This window comes from Oryzias melastigma, linkage group LG23, assembly GCF_002922805.2.
Source record: "Oryzias melastigma strain HK-1 linkage group LG23, ASM292280v2, whole genome shotgun sequence".
NCBI lineage: Eukaryota > Metazoa > Chordata > Actinopteri > Beloniformes > Adrianichthyidae > Oryzias > Oryzias melastigma.
Genome location: NC_050534.1, coordinates 22,986,214 through 23,001,484, shown reverse-complemented (window position 1 = coordinate 23,001,484; position 15,271 = coordinate 22,986,214). Strand labels below are relative to the sequence as shown.

The 15,271-nt window shown below is 45.5% G+C and overlaps 1 protein-coding gene across 2 annotated transcripts in view; it reads right to left on the bottom strand.

Moving 5' to 3' along the window:
- cped1 (cadherin-like and PC-esterase domain containing 1) overlaps positions 1 to 14,575 on the bottom strand; it is a 29,751-nt gene extending 15,176 nt beyond the window's left edge. Inside the window, exons 1-9 of one of the 2 annotated variants that reach the window (XM_036210259.1) lie at positions 13,991 to 14,575; positions 7,127 to 7,283; positions 3,655 to 3,746; positions 3,239 to 3,323; positions 3,052 to 3,121; positions 2,838 to 2,988; positions 2,644 to 2,771; positions 1,298 to 1,370; positions 1,088 to 1,219 (exon numbers count right to left, since the gene is read on the bottom strand). In XM_036210259.1, coding sequence (XP_036066152.1) covers positions 1,088 to 1,219; positions 1,298 to 1,370; positions 2,644 to 2,771; positions 2,838 to 2,988; positions 3,052 to 3,121; positions 3,239 to 3,323; positions 3,655 to 3,746; positions 7,127 to 7,283; positions 13,991 to 14,170 — 1,068 coding nt within the window. In that variant the 5' untranslated portion in view covers positions 14,171 to 14,575. The remainder of the gene's footprint in view (positions 1 to 1,087; positions 1,220 to 1,297; positions 1,371 to 2,643; positions 2,772 to 2,837; positions 2,989 to 3,051; positions 3,122 to 3,238; positions 3,324 to 3,654; positions 3,747 to 7,126; positions 7,284 to 13,990) is intronic. The other variant, XM_024293209.2, reaches the window with a different exon arrangement.
- Positions 14,576 to 15,271: the final 696 nt, after the last annotated feature.

The window sequence follows — 15,271 nt, the reverse complement described above, 5'->3', positions numbered from 1 at the left end:
TGCAGTTGCTAAGTAAAAAAATAAATTAAACTAGCTAAAGTTAAGATGTTTGGGTCTTTTTTCTTTCTTTCTTTTTTAAGAGCGTTTGTAAACTGTACCTGCATTTGGTTTTCTCTCAGCAGGAATATCGTTCCTGCGACGGCGATGGATCGAATGATCTGCTCCAACTCCTCCAAAAGTAAAAGTTGAATCAAATAACTCGGAAACATTTCCAGCTTCGTGCTTCACGTTCAACTCACGGTGGCTAAGCTGCAGGAAACTAGCCAGCAAAGCTGCACCTACTTGTATTTTGTTCAATTAAATTATTACAAGATAAAAATAAAACAAGGTTAGACCGTCCAAATTCACAGCCCTTAACATACGATCTACCCGCTTTATGAAGGACCACGAAGGCTGCGGCATCGGAAGAAATTTAGACACAGATAAAGAGACCAAAACAAACGCTGACGTCACGTCAGGGACATGATCTGATTGGCTGGATATCGATGTTTTCCTGGATCCAATACTTGCTCTGGTGACACTGTTTGGGAGAAGTTTTTCACTCCGAATTTTTTTATGTCAAATTTCTGACCCAATGAAACTTTAAGTCTTGAAATTAAAAACACAGAATTTTTAAACATAGAAAATATTTTTGGGAGCATAAAATTTTGCTGTTTAAAAAGCAAGGGTGGAAATAAAATTCAGGATAAAAGTTCAGAGGTTAAAAAAATTCAAAGTCTGATGGAACTCAAAAACTTCCATAAGAACATCTCAGACTCTGAACTTTCTAATAAAATGTTATTTCATTAGAATCTATGAAATAACTTCTTTTATAAATCTATTTTCTATTAAATGTATTTTCCTCCAATTTGTTTTGAAATAAAAAAAAACTGTATTTTGTTACTTTGACAATATAACAGATTTCAGGAAATGAAAGCTTTTTTGTTGGAATTTTTACACATCAATTTGAAGACATGAAATGTCTTTTCTAGGTTTCCATGGAAACCTGTTAGAGATCTTTAAACCGGCTTGGTTCTGTTCAGAAGAACCGGTAAAGGTAGACATCTGGAATGAACAAAAGAACCAGACTTTAGGGTTCTGTGGTCACCTTAGCAGCTGATGATAGGTGTGTGGGCGGGGCCAGCAGGAAGCGCAGTACATCCTCCAGGATCTGGTCTCTGGTGATCTGTCTGTCAAAGGAGGAGTTGCTCAGAGGAGAGAAGGTCAGCCCAGCGTCCACCTGGAGACAGAGACACGCTGACCTCTGCTGGACAAGCAGTGCAACTGCAGCTGGTCTGGAACTGTGGTGAAGACTCACCTGGACAATGACAGGTGAGATGGAGCCACTGAAGAGGATGGTGAAGGTGAGAAGTTGGAAACACAGCAAACACCTGAAACACACAGACAAGCTTTAGAATCAGAAGAGTCTTGAAAGGGCCCATACCATGATAGTCCTTAAAGGGCCCATACCATGATAGTCCTTAAAGGGCCCATACCATGATAGTCCTTACAGGGCCCATACCATGATAGTCCTCAAAGGGCCCATACCATGATAGTCCTTAAAGGGCCCATACCATGATAGTCCTTAAAGGGCCCATACCATGATAGTCCTGAAAGGGCCCATACCATGATGATAGTCCTGAAAGGGCCCATACCATGATAGTGCTTAGCCTTTCAGAGTAAACTGTATCCTTAAATATGATCATATATGAAATACGGACCACTAACGAGCATTTTATTTATGAAATATCAGTTATTTTGTGAACTTTTTTTCCTTTTCTTAAGTAAGACAACTCGAACTCTGAGGCTCCGCCTTTGACTCCTTGTGGCTAGCGCCCATTTAATGATGTCATCCTACTAGAGCCGGCCTCATCAGTCTGAGTTTCTCCCAAAAGCAAACATCCAGATTGTTTTCAAAGATGGATGAGCAGGTTGTGTATCTGCCTTCATGAGCTCGGCGTTCACAGACAGGACGATGATGCGGTTGATGCGGTTGATGCAGTTCGTCTGCGGGGAAATTCAGTCAATAGAGGCAGATCAATATCAGGATTGATTGAAATGATGAGACATTGTTCTGATTATCACTGGCTGTGAATGTCTCTGTTCTCTGTGAAGCTTTATCAATTCAATAATCCTCTTTCATGTGGATCATTTTCCTGAAGACACGCCCACCTTTCTGACTGTGCTCAGCATGTTCAGACCAGTTCTTCTCATTCATCCAGGAAATAGTCTGCTCCCTTTCTGCAGCGTCTTCCCAACATCCCGTCTGCTCAGGATCCTCCCAAACATTCCTGCAGATTCCTCACTCGAAATGCTGTTTTGTGTGTTCCACCGCACAACGTCAGAACGTTTCACTGCACTGATCACAACACAACTAGCAGACAGCCGGCGTCTACACAACCGTGCACGAGCTTGTGATGCTAACAGTGTGTTTGTGTTAGCCTGGGGGCGGAGCCAGCAGAGCAGACTCTTCCTGGAGGGGGCGGCTCTCACTTTGTGACATCATCTGGTGAGGACCTGCTGGTTTTGGTGGGCATGGGGGGTTGTGTGAACGGATCAGAATACAGACTTGAGGTTCTTTATAGTGAGGAATAAACGTCATAAAACGATTTTCATGGTCCGACCCTTTAAACAGAATGACCTGCTCTGAAAACGTCGACTCACCTCGATGTTGCTTCCTGTGTCTCACTGCTCGATGCTGCTTGAAGCACCTCCCCCAGCACCTCCTTCACCTGCCTCAAAGCCTGATGGGAGTCTGGCGCCCCCAGCTGCTGGAGCAGGAACTCTCTGATCTAAGAAGAGGAGGAACAGATGGTGAGGACAAACCAGACAAAACTCCAACCTGGATGAAGGTTTACCTTGACCGGCCGGCCCCTCCGCTGCTGACCGCTCTGCATGGCCACGCCCACATCGTGCAGGAAGGCGGTCAGCGGGCTGACGGACGTGACCAGGACGTACACGTTCACCATGGCGACCAAAGTGGGAGACAGGACATCCACAGGAGAGCTCCTGTCCGAACACATCGTGAGTTCACCTGAACACCTGAACCTCACCTGCTTCACAGACGCACACCTTTGCTGAGAAAGGAGCACCTTCCAGGAGGTGGAGCCACAGGAGCCAGGCCTCATGGGTAATTTGGATTCTGCAGAGGGAGATCACCGAGAACTTCAGACCAATCTTTCCTGGAAAACGAGGACCTTTCGTCTCAAAGGTGGACCACACCTGTGGTCAGGATGAAGGTCACCTGAAACAGACTCACCTGTCAGCTGAGAGCGGCTGAGGAAGTGACAGAAACCTCCACCTGCATCTGAGAAGGCCTTCACCAACACTGGAAGCAGGTTCACCTGTTGGCACACAGGTGGACTGTGATGTCATAGATGAGGACTGTAGGAAATTCTTCTGTATTTCTTAGGTGTTTTATTTTGAAAGATACTTTTTGGTAAAAGTAATTTCCTTTCTATGAGACGGTCCTCCCCTGTCTAAGCTACAGTCCTGATGGATCTTCTAATGTGAATTTTAACCTGTCAGGTCACATGACCACACCTTCTTAGATCCTGGGACCTCCAAAGTTTGCTGGGAAGCGGATTCTGTTGTGTGGAAATCTGTGGGAGCAGCCTTCCCCTCCAGAGCCTTCAAACTCTGTCGTGAGGCTCTACCTAAACACAGGTGAGTTACCATGTGATGCTGCTGCAGGTGAGAGAAGTTGATCCTCCTCAGACAGCTCTGCTCTGCGCCGCTGAGACACAGCAGGAGGCCCCACCCACTCACTGTGGGAACAGACAGGAAGTGAGGTCAGAGGGGCGGAGCTATGTGTGACTGAAAAACAAACAAATGAACTGAGTCTAGAGTCCGTGTAGAAGCTCCGTCTCCAGCATGCTGGTTTGTGGGTTCATTCTGGTCATCCCCCCTGTGTGGGGGCACAGAGGTCATGGTCACCTTAGGACAAGCAGGTACAAAGACACCTGCAGACACACCTGAGTCTGACAGATCCTCGGGGTCACATGTTACAGGAGGGACATTGTTGACCGATTACTCAGAGATGTGTGAACGGATCAGAATACAGATCTGAGGTTTTTAGTGAGGAATGAACATCATGAAAGTTGATTATGTACGATAGAGACTCTAAAGAGATCTCCTGAATGTAAACAGCTCTGGAGATTTCCTTCAATTCTTTGATAATAAAATCTCAAATATTAGACAGAAGCTAAATGTGGTTATTCCCACAATCAGCCCAAAGCAGGCAGAAGTCGTAGAAATAAAGGCATCCATAGAAACGGCTGTAACATTAGACTGCTTTCCTGCTGTGGACCAAGCAGAAATAGCATCAGTTATTACGTCTTCTAAAACCTCCACTTGTCTCTTAGACCCAATCCCCACTAAACTTTTTAAAGAAATCTTCCCCCTTATTAGTGAATCCATATTAACCATAATAAATACCTCTCTAGAGACTGGTTATGTGTCTCATTCTTTTAAATATGCTGTTGTTAAACCTCTTTTAAAAAAGCCCAGCCTGGATCCTGACATTCTGGCCAACTATAGACCAATATCTAATCTCCCATTCATATCTAAAATCCTAGAAAGAGTTGTAGTAAAGCAGCTGCAGTGCCACCTACAGGACAACAATCACTTTGAAGATTTTCAGTCAGGGTTCAGACCTCACCATAGCACTGAAACTGCACTGGTCAGAGTTACTAATGACTTGCTATTGGCTTCAGAAAAGGGACTAATCTCTATTCTGGTCCTGTTAGACCTTAGCGCAGCCTTTGATACCATCGACCACAGCATCTTACTCCAGAGACTAGAGCATGACATAGGGATCAGGGGATCTGCCCTCCAGTGGTTTGAATCCTATTTATCTGATAGATACCAGTTTGTTAATGTAAATGGACAGTCCTCTCATTGTACTAGAGTTAGCTACGGAGTCCCTCAGGGCTCAGTTCTAGGGCCCATTCTGTTCACGCTTTACATGCTGCCCTTAGGAAACATAATCAGGAAACATAGCATTAACTTTCACTGTTATGCAGATGATACACAGCTGTATTTATCCATTAAACCAGATCAGAATGACCACCTAGAAAAACTGAATTCCTGCATCAGAGACATTAAGACCTGGATGACAATTAATTACCTCCTCCTGAACCCAGAAAAAACTGAGGTCATGATACTGGGTCCTAAACACCTGAGAGATGCTCTCTCAGATCAGATAGTCTCCCTGGATGGTGTAAATGCTGCCTCCAATTCTTCAGTCAGAAACTTAGGGGTTTTATTTGACCAGGATTTATCATTTAAGGCTCACATATCTCAAGCTTGTAAAACTGCATTTTTTCATCTACGTAATATAGCTAGGATCAGGAATATGTTATCTAAAAGTGACGCTGAAAAACTCATCCATGCATTTGTTACATCTAGACTGGATTACTGTAACTCTTTACTAATAGCATGCCCGAAAAGTTCTTTAAAAAGTTTTCAGCTTGTCCAGAATGCAGCAGCACGATTGTTAGCAGGAACTAGTAGAAGAGAACACATCACTCCTGTGTTAGCTTCTCTCCACTGGCTCCCAGTTGAATCCAGGATCAAGTTCAAAATCCTCCTGTTAACCTATAAGGCTCTGAATGGTGTGGCCCCATCCTATATTAGAGATCTCATAGTTCCTTACCAGCCAATCAGAACACTTCGCTCACAGAATGCAGGACTGCTTGTAGTTCCTAGAATTTCTAAAAGTACAGTTGGAGGTAGAACCTTCAGCTATCAAGCTCCTGTTCTATGGAATAAGCTCCCAGCTCATGTCAGAGAGGCAGGTACAGTTTCTACCTTCAAAACTAGCCTTAAAACATTCCTCTTTGGACAGGCGTTCTGCCAGGCTAGCTAGTAATCAGAGAATATTCCCTCTCCTGTGGTCCTTGTGAGGCTAGATTAATAAATTAATATTGATGCGTTTAAATATAAATTTAGATTTTCCATCAGCGTTATTTTTCAGATCAGCTCTGGGGTTCTGTTCTCTATTCTCATCTACTTCTCCTCTCTTCTATTCTTTATTATTTATTGTATTTAGTTCTCCATGCTTTTGTTGGTGCAGTTCCATTCACATGTTGTTCTTCTTTCCCACTCTCCTCTGGGGAGCGGGAGAGATTTCAGATCCCCGGTGGATCGCCCACGCTCCCACTCTTGGCCGTGGACCACGCCCCCGACACCATCCTGCATCTCTGAGTGAGAGTGATTCCTGCTGGGTCGTCTTTCCTCCTGGTCGTGGACTGCACTTCTGCTTCATCTTGACTATGGACTTCATCATCACTCGTCCCTCAGCTTTATCTGAATGAACTCTTAGATTCGTAGTTGTAGAAGCTAATTTTTCTTTAACTGTTCTGGTATCGCCTGTCCGTCCTGGGATAGGATCTCTCCCTCATGTGGGAATCCCTAAGGTTTCTTCTTTTTTCCTGACTCAGGTTTTTTAGGAGTTTTTCCTTACCGGGAGGGAGGGTCTAAGGGCAGGGATGACCAGTTTATGTAGTCTGTTTAGTTTTTAACTATTGTTCATAACTTGAAGCCCAATGAGGCAAATCTCTTTGTGATTTTGGGCTATATAAATAAAATGGAATTGAATTGAAATAGAACTTCTGGACCTTTATCAGCTGGTACTGTTTTAATTAGTTTAGTAGGACTTTGATCAGTCCGGTTGTTTTTACAGTTTTTCTGCTCTCTGGTACCAGAACAATTCTGATCAAAGATCAGATTCTGATCAAAAACCGGTCTGTGTCTTATTGGATTTCTTTAATCTCCTCTGAGCTAATCTTCAGTCAGAACCTTCTGCACAGCACAGTACAGGTGAAGCGTGCGATAGCCACACCCACCGTGACCTTTGACCTGGACTTCAGTTCTCCTTCAGCTCAGATCTGTTTGTGTTTCCAGCAGCTGACAGGAAGTCTCCACCCCACTCACCCACAAGACAGGAAGTGAGAAGTGCTCGCACACATGCAGCTCACATGCACACACACACATGCACACACCCTCACATGCACACACACACATACACACACCCTCACACGCACACACTCACATGCACACACACATACACACACCCTCACACGCACACACTCACATGCACACACACACATGCAGACTACATCCATGGCTGCCTGACTGCGTTTACCCTGCTGCCTCCTCAGAAAGCTCCTGGTCTCTGCATATCTGGACATGTGAACCTGGAAGTCCATCTGCTGCAGAACCTGCTGGTACCGCTGAACCTCAGGGTCCGAGACAGGCAGCTGACCCATCAGAACCACAGCCTGGCCATAAGGAGGAGGCCTCTGCAAGGAGACAGAAATAATCAGATAATCATCCTCCGACTACACAAACCCAGACAGAATCCTCATCTTTTGAGTTTCTGAGTTAACAACAGTCCGATTTCTCTGAATTAACCTCAAACAAGAAGAATGAAAATAAACCTGATTTGTTGTTGCATCAGAAATTCCCAGGATTCCTAAATGTCCCTGGATGAAATCTCAGAGTCACTCACAATATGATGCGATTCATTCAATTCAATTCAATTCAATTCAATTTTATTTATATAGCCCAATATCACAAATTCAATTTGCCTCATTGGGCTTCATGCCTGTAGTTTTTACAGATGCACAGATGGAGTCATAAAATATGCACAATAGGTAAAAACTAAACAGACTATAAAGAACAGGTCATCCCTGTCCTTAGACCCTCCCTCGCGGTAAGGAAAAACTCCTAAAAAAACCTGAGTCAGGAAAAAAGAAGAAACCTTAGGGATTCCCACATGAGGGAGAGATCCCATCCCAGGACGGACAGGCGATACCAGAACGGTTAAAGAAAAGTTAGCTGCTAAAACTGCATATATGAGTAGAGTTCATTCATATAGAGCTGAGGGACGAGTGATGATTAAGTCCATAGTCCAGATGAAGCAGAAGTGCAGTCCACGACCAGGAGCAGGAGGACAGACGACCCACCAGGAATCACTCCCACTCAGAGATGCAGGATGGTGTCGGGGCTTCATCCAGATGGGCGGGGCTTCGTCAGGATCACCAACAAGTCTCCCGGAAACTGCAATCTCTCCCGGTCTCCCGTTCATGATACATGACTGACGATACCAACAGTATTGTAACATGGTAAACATTGCAATAATCAATATATTACTTTGGTAATTTATGATATATAACTATTTTAAACACAAAAATATATTTTCATTTTCTTCTAAATCTATTTTTAGAATAATTTAAAACACAACGTGTCAATTTAACGCCCTTTCCAACATGAAAATAAAATTATCAATAAATACTAACATGTCTTTAATATAATTACATACATTTTAAGGGAATAAACAAATAAGCTAATAAACAAAGCTCTAGTTAAGAACCAAAATGAAGAGTAAATCACTTCAAAGAGCGATAAATTCATCCATCCATCCATTTTCTTGTCCGCTTCTTCCCTTTCGGGGTCGCGGGGTGCTGGAGCCTATCCCGGCTACTGAAGGGCGAAGGCGGGGTTCACCCTGGACAGGTCTCCAGTCTGTCTCAGGGCCTCAATCACACACACATTCACTCTCACATTCACACCTAGGGGTAATTTAGAGTCACCAATGAACCTATGAAGCATGTTTTTGGACGGTGGGAGGAAGCCGGAGTCCCCGGTGAAAACCCACGCATGCACGGGGAGAACATGCAAACTCCACACAGAAAGGTCCCAGCCGGGATTCGAACCGGGGCCTTCTCACTGTGAGGCAAGAGCGCTAACCACTGCGCCACCGTGCAGCCCAGAGCAATAAATGTGGAAATAAAAAAATCATATTTGTTCAGATTCACTTTAATTGACATTTTATGTCAGACAATTCGTTATTGTTGAGGCAACAACAACAAAATGAGGTTGTTGGTCTGCCGTCATGGGGTGCAAAGATGCAGGCGCGCGCTCTGCCGGCTAAGATATAACGGATGACAGAAAAACATCAGTGACTTTTTTTTCACCATGAAGCTGAGCTGGCGGCTCCTTTAAATTCCCGCCCCGCGCAGCCGCCCGTACCGCTGGTTCCCATAACCACTATCGCTTCCTACACATTTGTACTCACTAATCATCTGTCCGGCCCATAGACCGTCTAAATAGAACGTTAGTCACGTCAATGGTCCGGCCCAGACATGTTGGTAAAGCGCACTCTAGTGGACTCAACCAACTGTCAGAATTTTAAAGGGGTGGTAATGTTAAATTGTAGCTCCAAAACTGACGGTGTCGTCTCTTAAATGGACGGACGAACACTGCTACAAAGATTTATTCATGTTCTACCGAGAATTTATTTTTCCATGACGGCAACTGACCGGCCCATGAATGAAGCGGCCCACCGGGAATCCTCCCTACTCTCCCGATTACCCACTCCGCCCTTGGTCCCCTGTGTCTCCTCTCCAGCTCCTCCTCCTCTCAGCTGTTTGGTCTTGTTCTCTTCCTGATGGAGTCGAGTTTCCACTCACAGACTCAGGATCAATAGTCTAACCTGTATCTGAACAGACTGTAATGTGATCTGGAACCACCCTGAGGATGGCCAGGAGGTGACAGCCTGTTTCTCAAGGGTCAGGGGTCATGAATGGAGACAGGTGATGGTCTTCCTGCAGCTGTCAGACCCAGAATCAACAAACAGTTCTGGGGGGTCACTCAGAACCCTGAGCAGAATATTTGCTCCTTCCAACCCCAGAACCTCCAACAGCTGTTAAGACTGATGGGCAGAAACCACACCATGGTCATGTGACTGTGGGTCATGTGATCAAGATGAGGAATGCATGTGATTCTTCTCACTCAAACAACATTGAAGATTTTCCACCAGATTCAGCCGGATGGAGATCTGATTCCAGATCTCTCCATGTTGAGATGAAGATGAAGGAAGACTTTAGGATTCTTTTGATCAGTAAAGATAAAGACCAGCATCGTCTATAGATGTATTATCTGATGCATAACTTCATGCATTATTTCTGTGGTTAGGAAGGAATCAGCCTTTGATCTACCAGATCTAGCAGATCATCAGGAAGAGAATCGCTGTAGATCAAGAGATCCTGAGGAGAAAGATCTTTAGTTTATCAGAGTGTTGATGCTTCAAACTACAGGAAGTGGAACAGAGAAACACTCCAGCAGTTCTGAGTGATAAATCAACGATTAACATCATTTTAAATGATCCAAACTCATAATCACTTTTGTCATGACAAAAGTTTCTGTTTAAACTGTCCAAATGGTCAAATCTATGATGGTTTTTGGTACATGTCATATCAAAACTCTTTTTTTTTTTTTAACTCGTCCTGTCCAACAGCTGAGCCAACAGATGTGGGCTGAGAGCTTCTAGTGTTGTCAGATTTTACTGTCACAACAGGGATTTATTGAGTATAAACCCCTGTTGTATTTAATGCTAAACTTTATTTATATTGATTATGTTTTATTTTTGTTGGACCGGATGGAAAAAAAGAAGGGGGGGGGGGTGTAGAGAAAAAGGGGTACCCAGTTGGGTAAAATAGTCTCCACATTTAAACTAGTTACAGTATCCACCCCAGGTACGAGCCAGGGCCCCCAAGGGCAACCCACCCACATGCTCCAGACAACCGCCTGCCCCCACCGCAAGAGGTCCAGGGGGGAGCAAGGCAGGGGCCGGCCACCCCCGCCAAGGAGAGGGGCACCCAAGAAAAACGGATTCCCCAAGGAGTGATGTAAACAAGGCCCGACCAGGCACACCCACTGATGGAGTTAAGGAGAGGACTAGTTCTCGGAAGCAGGAACCGGATTCCGCACCACCGAGACCTGGACACCCCCCGGCTCCGATGTAGATTGATCCCCTGCTAGATCTTAAATCTCGGGGATCCCACTCCCGGCGTGGGGAGGAGACTGCCGGGCCCAGGAGACCGGCACCCAAGAGACTAGACCACCAGGCCGAGGTTCCCCGCCCCCCCGCCAGGGATGGGGTAGGGGACAGAAGGTCGAAGGTCCCACCTTCCTTGTGTGATGCGTGTTTGTTTGTTAGAGTGTATATTTTGATATCAACACTCTTAATCAAACAGATGAATAGTTTTTGTTGTCATTGTCAGAACAATGCTGGTATTGATCAACTGTATTGATATGTTTCAGGATGGACAGACTGAAGAGGAGGCGGAGCCTGGAGTGTTTCACTCCTCAATTTCAGGATAAGTGATCTGGTTTTAGTGGAGACTTCAGATGAGCTCATGCACAGACTGATCCAGTGATCAGAAACAACGACCGAGGTACGGCGAGCAGGACGTGAGACTGAAAGCAGACAGAAGAGCTGCTGGGTAAACTCCTGAGGACATGGAGACTTTGAGCAGCAGAGATGGTGAAGAGACTCGTGAGACTGTCCTGATGCTGAAGCTGAAGCAGCAGTCATTGCTATGAGTCTGGAGGACGATCTGTCCTGTAGGTACTTCTTCACTCAGGATCTGCAGACAGAACTAGGATTATAGATGACCTCAGGAGACCTCCTGGGATCAGTCTATGTTCAGCCCTTATTGGGATTCAGAGATGTTCAGTTACAAATGTGGTAAAGGTTTGAATCTGGACCAGTTCATCTTTGAGATTCTTCACAAATACGTTTGCCACCTGTATGACCGTCACCTGTAGAACATGTAAGTGATGAGAAACATAAAGCTTTGTGTCAGCCGTCCTCTGCTCTGCCAGAACCATCCATCCAACGTTAGACCCTCTACACCAGGGGTCCCCAACTGGTCCAAATCCAGGTCCCCGAGACCCTTTTATCTGGACCGCCAAGCATTTTAATAAAAACTATGACTTTACATTCATCTTTACCCAACGCGATTTTTGAACAGGCGCGGGCGAGGACAGCTACGTGTGGACCGGGGTCCTTCAACAGAAAGAGCTGCATACTAATGCTTACATAGTTGGGACGGGAAGTTATCAAGTGATTGAGTGAACATTGACACTGTCTAATATGAGAAAAGTGGACTCTGAGAAGACCGAAGCTTTCGCTTTCATTTTACCAGCGGTGAGTTCTCCAAGACTTAAAGCACGTGGAGGCGGCTGCTTTTGTTAAAAGCACCGATATCACCGGCGCTACGACACAAAACCCAAAACTTCTGACATAAATTACCCGCCAGGATAAGCGAGGTGGACATGGAAAATACATGAACTGAAATAACCATACAAGCGTACAACACAGAAACGCTAACAGCACAACCACGAGCTCACGAGTGCTCACTACGAGTGGAATAGATTTGGGGCGAGCACAAAAAGTGACTCCAAAATGATCAAAGACTGGATGGAGATGATGGCAGAAACTATATTGGAGGGAAGAGAAAGACAGCAGCTTCAAGAAAAGGTCCGACAGGTACGTTCATCCTGACAGAATGACTATCCCTGCTCTCAGCCATCACTGATTTGTTTGTCACACTCATATTTCTTTTCTTTTTTTATCCCAAACAGCATAGAAAGAAGATGGATGAAGGAAAAAGACAATTCTGCGTATGACTTGGTGACTGTTGTTTGGTCTTTTCAGAAGAAAGTGGTCATTCTGCAGATGATCTGGAGAACTGTGAACGTTTTCCTTCATTAAATGGATCCATGTCACTCCTCATTCTGACTTTATCAAAAAGTTGATTGGAAACTTTAAGACTCACTTTGATGACTTTACTTTGGGAGACCAGCTCTTGATCTTTGTTAAAAATCTCTTCTTAGTGAAGAATGATGTCATTTATTTAAAAAGAGGCCACGCATTGTTACAAACGGACGAGTGCAGGCTGATGTGGTGTTAAGAGATCAATGTGAATCCTCTGATCCTGACAGGTTTGGTGCTAAAATAGAAGTTTCCTTCTCTCAGCAAAGTGTCAACGTGCACATTAACAATGTTTGGTTCTACCTCCAGTTGAATATTCCAGAGAATATTGCACTACAAGGAATCAGGTCTATGTGCAATTTTTTTTTTAGTTCTTCAATGTAGTCATGTCAATTTAAGTATTTTTGTGTTAAAATGAATGACAAAATACTTCTTGAGACAATAAACTAAAAAAGTCTTTTGCCAGTTTAACTACAAAATGCAATTAAATAAAAGAAAAGGAAAGCGGATTATTGTCTGAATGTTTTTGTATGTTCGGACCTCGGTCCACCAAGCTGACAGGGACCTCCTGCCAAATTAGTTGGAGACCTATGTTCTACACCAACCACAACAATCCATGAATCCAACATGTGACCCTGGATGGATGATGGATGGATGAATTAATGATGGATGGATGATGGATGGATGAATTAATGATGGATGGATGATGGATGGATGAATTAATGATGGATGGATGGATGGATGATGGATAAAAGATTTGTGGATGATGGATGGATGATGGATAAAAGATTTGTGGATGATGGATGGATGTTGGATAAAAGATTTGTGGATGATGGATGTTGGAAGGATGATGGATGGATTGATTGATGATGGATGATGGATGGATGATGGATAAAAGATTTGTGGATGATGGATGGATGTTGGATGGATGGATGGATTGATGATGGATGATGGATGGATGGATGGATGGATTGATGATGGATGATGGATAAAAGATTTGTGGATGATGGATGGATGATGGATGGATGATGGATGGATGATGGATGGATGATGGATGTTGGATGGATGATGGATGGATGATGGATGTTGGATGGATGTTGGATGGATGATGGATGGATGATGGATAAAAGATTTGTGGATGATGGATGGATGGATGTCAAATGGTGATTCAGTCGCCCCGCTGATCCAGTCCAGGAGGATTCAGCTTCTGCTTTGGACCCGGTGGTTCTGTTGGTTGAATGTTCGAACCGTTTCTGATTCGGGTCACATGATTAGTTTGTTTTCTTAGTTCTTTAGGCAGGACAACTCAAGCAGAATCAGAACCAGAGGGAGCAGAACCTGGCGGAGGTTTGTCTCAGAGGAACCTTACCGATTGACTGAAGAACTTCCTGATTGGATCAACTTCCCGACCGAACCGAACATTTCCTTCAGGAAGGAGTGACTCACCTGTGCGTCCTCGTGCGCATAGTCCAGAGCGGAGATCAGCCTCCTAGTCTCCAGCAGACGTTCAGCGGACGGGCCCTGCGAACCGGACTGCGATTTGGACCGGTTCCGGCTCAGATAGCAGAGACACAGAAACACAAGCAACAGCACGGTTCCGGTGAGCGCGCGTCGGCGAAGGAGCATTCCGAGGACGAGGAGCGAGCTCGTGCGCACCCCCTGAAAAGTTTTCCAGTCCAGAACCAGGACGCCGTCTCTGCTCGGTCCAGAACCCACCGTCCAGACTCACGCGCGCATGTCTGGTTCTGAAGAGCAGCTGAGGTCGGAGGCTCTCTGGGAGGTCGGGACCTCCTCCTTGTTCCTCCTTCGCGTGTCCGCTCAGGTTATTTCGGGAGTGCGCGCGCGCGCAGATACGTGGAAGTCAAAGACTTTATGGAAACGTCCGTTTGTCCGAACCGGAACCGCACTCGAGCCTAAGGCGTCCCGGACAGACCGTTCCAGACGCGGTTCTGACCCGGACTCCGGCTGGAGGTTCGCTGAACCTCAGCAGCATCTGCTTCTCATCAACAGGCACGTGGGTGTGAGCGCGCGCGCGCGATCTGGCACGCAGACCCTCTGATCTCTGCGGTGAAAACATTACAGATGATCTGGATCACTGCGCTGATCCCTTTATGTTCTGGTTCTGCCGTCCGAACCGGACCCACACAGACCCGTTCTACTGGGGAAAAGTTTCTGAACTCATGAAAAACTCAGACCGACCGGACCGAAACGGTTTACAACGGTAGATAGGTTCTGACGGAACCAGCCTCCACAGCGCCACCATCAGGCCGCTTGATGTAAAGCTTTCTGGACCCTCGAACCGAGTCAAACATTCCCATGATTGCTGGGATCCTTACGAACCCTTATTATGGACCGGCTGGATCTAAAGTTATGTGGGTTCTGTTTGGACCTCCGTAAAATACCGGCCAACCCGAACTGAGGTGTGATCAGTCTGCAGCAGGAGATGGACTCCAGCTGAACCGCTGGAGGTCCACTTCGTCCGGACGGTCCAGTCTCTGATGACATGGATGAGGACATTTCCCATGATCCTCCAGGGTGAAGTCTTCAGTGGAGGAAAACCCAAACAAACCAGAACTTCATGTGGACTTTAGGAAAAGAAACTTTCAACCATCAAATGTGACACACACCCGCTCATGACCGGACCTGGGGGGTTCTGAAGCTCTGTACCTGCCGCTTTGGCCCTCCTGGCGGGGTGGGGGGGGCTGCTCCTCTGGCTGGGCTGGGGCC